This window comes from Malus sylvestris, chromosome 11, assembly GCF_916048215.2.
Source record: "Malus sylvestris chromosome 11, drMalSylv7.2, whole genome shotgun sequence".
In the NCBI taxonomy this organism is placed as follows: domain Eukaryota; kingdom Viridiplantae; phylum Streptophyta; class Magnoliopsida; order Rosales; family Rosaceae; genus Malus; species Malus sylvestris.
This window is the reverse complement of record NC_062270.1, coordinates 8,707,700-8,717,544: the sequence shown is the minus strand read 5'-3', so window position 1 is coordinate 8,717,544 and position 9,845 is coordinate 8,707,700. Positions and strand designations below refer to the sequence as shown.

The following is a 9,845-nucleotide window of genomic DNA, read 5'->3' as shown; positions in this document are numbered from 1 at the left end:
AAAGTATGGAAAGAAGTACGTTAAGGGCAATCACATAGATCGGTTACAACAAGAATGAACAATGGTACCTTAAGTACATTGAAATTTTTGTTTTTTTTGTTTTGAACAAAATATCATTTATATTAAGGAGGAGGGGTGGGTTTAACCTTACAATAGGCTAACAATAATGTAAACTGTAGTACTAAGTAGCAAGTAATTGAAGTCTATTATATGTTAAACATGTTTGAAATTAGTAATAATAAAATTTTATTATTTAAAGCATACTGATGGGTGTATAACAACATGTGAGTAGCAACAAATGACCAAGGAAGCCCAAATTCACTAGCATCTCAGCATCGATCGAGAAAGTTGAAATTTTTTATTTTTATTTTTATTTTCATAATTAAGCCCTTAAAATTGTGGGATGGATTACCATGAGTTAGGCCTCGACAACTATGGCTATAAAATTATGAATGAACAAAAAATGTAACATTTCTTAATATGATATATTTTTTCTAAAAAGCCTCGTGCAAATTTTCTTTTTTCCTTTATTTCAATAACTCAACATAGTATTTATGAATATATGGGAATGTTTTTTCTTTATACATTGTATCTAGCCTTAGAATAATACAAAATTTAAAAAACAAATCTGATATAGAAGGATTTTTTATGCATAAATATGAAAGAAATTGAAACAAAAAATTAAAGTATATTTGATTTTGCTTCTTTGCATTTATCATGTTCAAAACAAAATGAACATAACAAGATTAATATAAAAAGATATACAAAATATATGGTAAGAAATGAAAAAAAGAAAAGAAAAATATACAAAAGAAATTGCTCAAATATGGTATACTAGGGATTTGTGTAACATCTCACATTGCCCAGGGGAGTGGATCATGTAAGCCTTATATGCATATTCTCATATTTACCTAGCACGAGGCCTTTTGGGAGCTCACTGGCTTCGGATTTCGTCGGAACTCCGAAATTAAGCGAGCTTGCGTGAGAGCAATCCTATGATAGGTGACCCACTAGGAAGTTCTCGTATGAGCTCCCAGAAACAAAACTGTGAGGGCATGGTCGGGGCCTAAAGCGGACAATATCGTGCTACGGCGGAGTCGAGCCAGGGATGTGGGGGCCTGGGCCGAGATGTGACAATTTGGTATTATAACTAATCCATGGCCGGATGTGTGCCAACGAGGACGTCGGACCCCTAAGGGGGGTAGATTGTAACATCCCACATCGCCCAAGGGAGTGAATCATGTAAGCCTTATATGTATATTCCCATCTCTACCTAGCACGAGGCCTTTTGAGAGCTTACTGGCTTCGGGTTACGTCGGAACTCCAAAATTAAGCGAGTTTGCGCAAGAACAATCCTATGATAGGTGACCCACTGGGAAGTTCTCGTGTGAGTTCCTAGAAACAAAACCGTGATGGCATGGTCGAGACCCAAAGCGGACAGTATCGTGCTATGGCGGAGTCGAGCTCTGAATGTGGTCGTGTGAGTTCCTAGAAACAAAACCATGATGGCATGGTCGAGACCCAAAGCGGACAGTATCGTGCTATGGCGGAGTCGAGCTCGGAATGTGGTGAGGGTTCGGGCCGAGATGTGACAATTTGTCACTTAAATGTTAATAGCATCAATTTCAAAAAACACTTTAGCAACTTTTAGTAATAATGAGGACAAAAATGTGGAGACGGTAAAGTGTCGTTAATAAGTTGAAGTTTGACGATGCCGACAATTGTTTTTTCATAAAACTAGCAACATTAACTTATTTACGAAATTGCCACCACCTCTTATCCTTCTTATTAAAGAAAATTCGTGAATTGTTTTCGAAATTAAAATAAAGGTTTGTGAGTCCGTTTTCATTGATTTTCTAAAATTATTACCAAGATAGTGTCATTTTAGTTGACCATACAAGCTTATACAAAATACATTACAACGTGTCCATCTCTAGAACTATATATTGATAAGGATGAAACCAAAATGGCAAGTAACATCTCGATTGAATCTTGGTGGGGAACCACCGCTAGATAGACTTGACTAACAACCCTATAGCTGAAAATTAGACTACGTGATGAACAAACGAAATATAATAAATTATATTTTATTAATTAAAAATAAAGAAATACTATAAATTACCAAGAAGGTTATAAAATTTGAAGAGACTACCTCTTAAGTTAAGGTATGAATTTACAATGTTTAAAACATGAGATATGAGATGAGTGACAATTTGCAAAAATGCATAAAGATTAGGACAGAAGCAATTATGGAAAAAAAATGTAGATGCAAGGTAAAAAACTAACAACTAATGATAATTGAATATTTTTTTTGTCAATAATCACACAATAACCATTTCAAGGACATTTATTTGCTGGTAAATTATCGTGGAATGAAACTTCATAATTGGTGAAATATCATTTCAATTTTTTTAAAATAATAGTGGATTGGGAAATAACATATTAGATATTTAAAAAATAATAGTAGGTAACCACTTAGTACTATAATTTAATGATATTCTTTTTCATGTATAAGTGAGAAATTTTAAGTTCGTTTCTCGTTAAATACGAATTTAAACAATATCATTGCTAGCTGCCTTCCATATACACAGTTGCACTACAAAATACAAAAGTAAAGCCAGATTCCAGAGGACTCCAGACGCAAGTTTTTAACTCGTAAAACAGAGAACCTTGATCTTCAATTGGAGTTGTTAATAATCACAGTTAAAGAAAAGATGGGCAGAAAATTCTTCGTGGGTGGCAACTGGGAATGCGTATGTCTCTTCTATTTTTCGTGATTCCTAATTTCCTACTGTGCTTTTCGTTCTTGAATAGTGCCTTCCAATTTTTAGACGTTGGTTTGTTTTGGTGGGTTTAGAATGATGTCTCGTTTTGTATAGATTTTTCGTAGCTTTGAAGATTTCGAATTTGTGTGAATTTTCAGATAAAAAAAGTATGTTGGGTTGGAATCTGTGATAAGTATCACAAACGTTGTGGTTTCTGGGTTTTTTTTTTCATTTTTTTTAGTAAAATAGAAAGCAAAAAACACCAAAAGTATTTAGCTTGAAGTGTTTTTTCTCTAAATTGTGATGTTATCAATGGCTTATATTTGAAAAAACCTTTTATTACTTTATTTATTTGTTGCAGAATGGGACAACTGCAGAGGTGAAGAAGATTATTACTACATTGAATGAAGCTGAAGTCCCTTCAGAAGATGTTGTGGGTAAGTTTTAGACTTTGGTTTAGCTGGTTGTTTTCGACTTTTTGATTAACAACAGGTAGCTTTTTTGAAGAAATACAATGTAAAGAAAGCTCATTTGTCGGGAAAGTATTTCGATGTTTGATATAGTTGTGGTTTTTTCTGTTATTGCAGAGGTTGTTGTGAGCCCTCCGTTTGTGTTTCTTTCTTTAGTGAAAAGTTTATTGCGGTCTGATTTCCATGTCGCGGCACAGAACTGTTGGGTGCGGAAAGGTGGTGCTTTTACCGGAGAGGTTAGGTATGTTTGTGAGCTATTTATCAAACCCTGTCTAATTTTACGGAACAAGTAATTTTCGCAAAATGATCGGTTTCTTGTTTGCTCAGTGCGGAGATGCTGGTGAATTTGGGCATTCCCTGGGTAATTATTGGTCACTCTGAAAGAAGACTTATTCTAAATGAGTCCAATGAGGTAACAACTGATGCAATACGACCTTTGAGTCTTCTCTTTCCGGCTTGTGGTAGAGTACAGCTTTAAACAATCCTTTATGCTCTTGTGGTTCTGTTTCCACCCAGTTTGTTGGGGACAAGGTTGCTTATGCACTTTCTCAAGGCTTAAAGGTTATAGCTTGTGTTGGGGAGACTCTTGTGCAGAGAGAATCAGGATCTACAGTGGCTGTTGTTTCCGCGCAAACAAAAGCAATTGCAGGTGACGAAGAAAGATTTCCCATGTTCATTGTTTTGTATCTTATGTTTTTTGGGGTGTCTGGAGGCATTCCTATAGTACCGATTGGTTCCAGGATCTCTGATTTTTGCTTCTGTCTGGGTTCTAAGTTTGCAAGGTTTACATCGTATGACTTTCTTCGTTTCTTTCCGCTTGATACCTGACCAGCTGAGTTGACTCTTTTTTCTCTTCCAGTTAAAGTATCGAGCTGGGAGAACATTGTTTTGGCTTATGAGCCAGTTTGGGCAATTGGAACTGGCAAGGTTGCAAGCCCTGCTCAGGCTCAGGAAGTAAGTTTGGATGGATGAAACATTGTTTTATCTTGTATGTTTTGTTGTTTCAGTGAATGTTATCCTTGTTCTTGCAAGGATGCTGTAGCTCAGGTGTGACTCCTGTTTAAAATTGATATTTTATTGTAAAGGTATATTCATAGAGCAATCTTGCTTTTGCGAATGTTAGCGCTTTGAGAAAAAACCTCATGCTGTATGCATTACAATGCTGATATGGTGAATTGTTATGCTTGCAAGAACTGTTATTGTCACATCTGGAATTCCAGTGCCCTCGTAAGTCTGTTACATTCGTAAACAATACATCTGTCTGTCTTGTGTAACATCACTACATCAGTATCGATGACCTTTATGTAGGACATCAGTTTATATTATGTTAGCTTGTTGAGTACATTTATGCCAGATTCGGAACTTTGAGAGGAGAATCCTTTTATAGTTGCTGGTTCTGTCATACTGATGTATATGATAGTATAACTACATTGGTTTATTTCATTCTTTTTTTACTGGGAAACAAATGAACAGTTTCCAATATGATTTCACTTGTGTACAATTTTGTTTACAATCCCATTCTTCGATCCTCATCTGAATGTAATATATGTGATTTGTGTGTTTGATGTTCTATATTTTGTTAAGTTTTTGCATAAACAGTCTCATTTCTCATAAGCAGTTGTTAGATCCCCACAAGTCTTGTATATCAAGTTTGCTGAAGAGCTTTCTTACCAGGTCCATTTTGAATTGAGGAAATGGCTTCATGACAATGTTGGCGCTGAAGTCGCTGCATCAACCAGAATTATTTATGGAGGTATTCTTCGTATATTAGTATGAATACTATGTGTGTGCTATGTCTTTTATCTGGAGAGAAGTGTAAAAATTACTGACTAATCAGTTAAAAAAGCAAGTTGTGCATAAGTGTTAAAACTTAAAAAGGAATCATCTTATTATCATGTGTGTGGGGGGTGGGGGGTGGTTGGCTATTGCAGTGGTTCAGCTCTGTTAGTCATACCTGAATACAGAATACTGAAGATCAAACCAGAATCTGAAATATATTGATCTCTGAGAATTCAAACTGTTTTTTCCAAGATAAACCGGAAACAATTTTGTTGTTTGGGTTGCTTCAACTTTTAGGTTGAGAACCAATAAAGATGCACCCTTCACTCTTTTAGTCATATGTGTAGATAAATATCCCCGCGTGGCACAAAATGAACACAATAAAACCAATTGTCGAGAGGAGTGAATCACTCGACATAATTCCTCCTGGTTGTGCAAAAATTTGTTAATCGCATGCAATCACGGTCAGGTTCTGTAAATGGAGCAAACTGCAAGGAGTTGGCAACACAGCCAGATATGGATGGATTTTTGGTTGGCGGAGCTTCCCTTAAGGTGATAACTTTTCTCTGCGCCGCGTCTCAATTATATGTTTGGTTTCTCTTCAAGTTTGGTTTCTGATTCTTTCACGCGCATTTTCTTTGGTTAGCCGGAGTTCATTGACATTATCGAGTCAGCTACAGTGAAGAAGAATGATTGAGGTCAAGAGGAAAAAAAAAGCCTTTGAGTTATAAACTTATAATTGTATCAGCTGCGAATAAGGAAAACCTTGTGGTTGTGTTGCCGAGCACACTCTCAATGTAATAAGTAACAATTCCTTTGTAACGAATGTAATTTGATTCAGTTGAAGTATGATTGTGAATTTGTAGATAAAATGTTTTTCTCCTACAGAAGGCCTGATTATAAGAGAAATTTTTCGGGTTGTCATAAGCACCCGGCTCCGACCTCATTGTGTCTTGTCATGGCATACTGACCGGCGGACACAAGAATCTCTCCTACCATAGAATACTGCCTTCTCTAGTGTCGAAACCTTAAAAGGAGACTTGATTATGTGTACCTGGTTTTGCAGTTGTGTTTCATTTGGGGTTCTTTTCGCTTTTCATATTTTCTCTGTAAGTGATTTGGTTCTTGGATTGAACTCTAGAGCGATTTATATTTGATATAAAATTTCGGATTTGGCTAGAGTGCTAATATGTATTTGAATCAAAAAGAATATTTTTCTGGTCGACAAAAATATGATAATTTGTTTGCAATAGTTTATTTATTTCAAGTGCGCTTAATGTCAAACGCATTGACCTAATGAGCCTGAGTGCACAATGTCGGTTGACTGTTGTCATTGCAATAATTCATCTGCAGATAAGAGCGGCCTGTAGTACACCGTTTTGTACGGTCCCAAAACATTCATTTGAAGCATGACCATCGGAGGTCTTGTGCCGGGGGCAAGGCCGGTCCTAAGATGTTTGAGGTCCTGTGCGAGACTTTAACAGAGACCCTTAAATTGTATATAATTTTTATTGCTATGTTTTCTTTTACATTTTAATTTTTATGATTATGTATGAATTGAGATAAAAAAACAAAACAAAACAAATTTAGGTGTGGTGGACTGGTGGTTAGGTACTTATTTGCATCTCTATGTTTTTGAGTTAGAAACTCCTTATTTATAAATACAAAAGAAAAAAAATGAATAAAACCCTTAAAAGGTCTAACATTATAGTTGCTATGTTTTCTTTTACATTTTTAATCATAAAAATGATAATATAAAAGAAAGAAAAAAATCTTGGTGCGGTAGCTAGGTGCCTATTTGCCTCCCCTAAGTTTTTGGGTTCAAAACACCATGCTGTTATTTTAAATACCAAAAAAAAAATTAAAATAAAACACTAAACCATGCTTTTAGATACCAAAATAATTAAAAATAACACACAAAAAAGTCACCACTAGGAAGACTCAAACCCAGTTCCTGGATCTGGGATAATATGCTCAAGACAATTGCACTGAGAGAACAATTTAGTATATTGTTGCACGTTTAAATTTATATATGAAATATACAGGTAAAGTAAAATCGTAAATCGGGGTCGTTCCGAATTTGGGGGTCCTGTGCGGTGGCATCACTTGCACACTCTCAGGACCGGCATTAGCCGGGGGTCGTTTCGTCACTTAGTATTTGACTTTTGCTGAATTGCTAAATATCGTCGAGTGAACTTCGCCTTCCACTCGTATACTCCTATGCTCGTATTATTGACACGTAAAAGCAATGCAACTCGTCTATAAATACTACGAGTTGTGCTAGTATCAGTTCTATGTTGACACAAATGAATGATGGTGAAATTGCATCATGCACTCACACACTACTGGTGTTGGCAATCTCTAAATATTGTCTGTACTCTTTTATTCAGGAAGTGTCAATAACTTGTTTATCTTATTTGTGGCTTATATACAATGAGGTTTTAATTGCTTTTTTGGGCAATTTACATATGCAGTGAAGTGGAAGGAGCACTTTAAGGTGGATATGTGATTTTCCCTTACATGTGTGATTAATACCAATACTAAATAACAACCGACACTCGTTAATCTTATGTCAGAGTCTTAACACCAACCCATATCTGCTTAGACCAACAAAAAGTTGTAAAAGCACATGTGGTTTAAAGTGCTTTTTCCACTTGTACTTATAGTTTAGTAGATCCGATAACATTTATTTGTTTGTTGGCTAAGCTAAGATTAATCTCTTTTGCTTATTTATTCAAACAGCTAAACCAACAAAAGAAAAATAGGGCAGTCCTGTTTCTTAATATTTAATGTTCAAATGCATTAATGTACTGAGTACATCACAATGACGTTTCAGTCCAGTACAATGTCATGTTAATTTTACTATACATATTTTTGCGTTATTAAACTGAAACACTACTGTAACTGTGTGCTTGGTCTATCTAACTACTTATCCCACACGATGGTGAAAAGGAAATTTTGATTCGGCGCATGTAGATAAGAATATTGGGACCAGGATCCTCTCCTGAGTAGATGGAGAGGATCCTCCTGACCAGGCCCATCGGACCGTTCATTTTTTATCCAATAGTTACAAACAGGGGGCCCCTCTAAAAGTTATAATAATTATAACCGTTAGATAAAAAATGAACGGCCCGATGGGCCTGGTCAGGAGGATCCTCTCTATCTGCTCAGGAGAGGATCCTGATCCAAGAATATTGGACGTTGAATATGTTCAAAAAGGTTCAAACTCAGTAAGTAGATCCACACAAAAAGAAAAGAAAAGAAAATCTACCTCAGTAGTTTGTGTTAATTTTGATTTGTTGTCTGCTTGGTGTTCACTTACAAACATATGACAATGTTATTAGGTACCTAAATTATTTTTTCGGTGAAAGAAGTTCCTAAATTTATTAAAAATTGCTAATTTTCATTTCTACTATTATATTTAAAGTAGTTAGATAGACCAAGCCATTAACACATTTTAGACTGTAATATTTAAGAATTTAGCAATTAATCTTAAGTTACTTAACACATTTTAGACTGTAATACCGTCTTTTTCTCGCCAACAAGCCATTAACATTTCACATAGGTTACGAATTTAACATCTAATTTACCTCCAAAGTTAACTTCATGTACTATTTCTTTCTGAAAAATTGTCAATCTACCCTCTAACGTGTATTACATACAAGTAACGTGACTTAAATTAATGAAAAATTGAATATAGCAGATTCGAATATAATATTAGGGATGTATTTGGCGGATATTTATAATTCAATGACTGATTTTTCTAATAAAATAGTTTATAGACCTAATTTTCACTCAAATGATAATTCAGAAACTAAATTGATAGTCCATCCATTTTTATATGCATCATATCATTTCTCTTTGTGATGTGAGCATTAAAATGTTTTTTTTTTATGTGTCACTTGGTTATTGTTTTGGTTTAGGGTTTAGGGTTTAGGATTTAGGTTTATGATTTAGGGTTTAGGATTGTGAGCCTTAACTCGAGGTTTTCCATTTCTCAAACATGTGTATTATTATGCATCCACAGCCCTAATCCCATTATTTAGCCACCTTATATCATCCTTGACAAAATACACTATCATATGCATGGCGACATAAAAGTAAAGAAAAATTAATGAAAATGGCTTGAAAACTTTGAGTTTTAATGATAAAGACAAAATAAAGGGTAAAGTGAATGGTATCATGTTTGATTTTTTAGTGTAAAAATGTGATTTTTCGTTAAAATGAACAGTATCGTGAGCTTTTCGTTAAAACTCTCTAAAAGTAATTCAATGAGAATGTACGGAATCTGACTTTAGTTCCCCGTCAATCTCGTTTTCGAGTCTACATATTGGCATCACCTTTTGACTGGTTTCTCACAGTTCTAGCCTTACGTTGTATAATATAATTTGCTTTTTATTCATCTCCCTTAATTTGGGGTTGTTCATTTTAACACACACATTGGACATTGCTTTCATAAATATATTAATATTATTATGAGAAGAGGGAACATTTAAACACGTAATATTTACAAAAGAAAAAAGTCACTTCAAATAAGTTATTATGCACTCGTCACCAGAACAATCATCATAAAAAAAGTGTTTACTCGTAATATACCCTTCCAATTCATTTCATATTTCAACTCTTGTTTTTTCTTTCTCCTTCAACTCATTTTTGAAACAAAAAGCAATGCTCACTCACCTTATCTATCCCCTTACTAATCAATAAAAAATTAACAAATGAAAACGAGATTTTTTTTTTCATAAAAATATTTTTTAAAACAAAGAAACCTTCACTGAATCAAGTAATTATTGTTTAAAATGTTAGACGAAAGTTAAAATGTCTCGATGAG

General features: G+C 34.7%; 1 protein-coding gene across 1 annotated transcript; it reads left to right on the top strand.

Moving 5' to 3' along the window:
• Positions 1–2,586: 2,586 nt before the first annotated feature.
• LOC126591222 (triosephosphate isomerase, cytosolic-like) lies at positions 2,587–5,886 on the top strand. The gene is made up of 9 exons (XM_050256805.1): positions 2,587–2,753; positions 3,127–3,202; positions 3,353–3,476; positions 3,563–3,647; positions 3,752–3,884; positions 4,095–4,189; positions 4,910–4,988; positions 5,484–5,566; positions 5,661–5,886. The coding sequence occupies exons 1-9, from the start codon at positions 2,715–2,717 to the stop codon at positions 5,709–5,711; spliced, it is 765 nt and encodes a 254-aa protein (XP_050112762.1). The 5' UTR covers positions 2,587–2,714; the 3' UTR covers positions 5,712–5,886.
• The last annotated feature ends 3,959 nt before the right edge of the window (positions 5,887–9,845 follow it).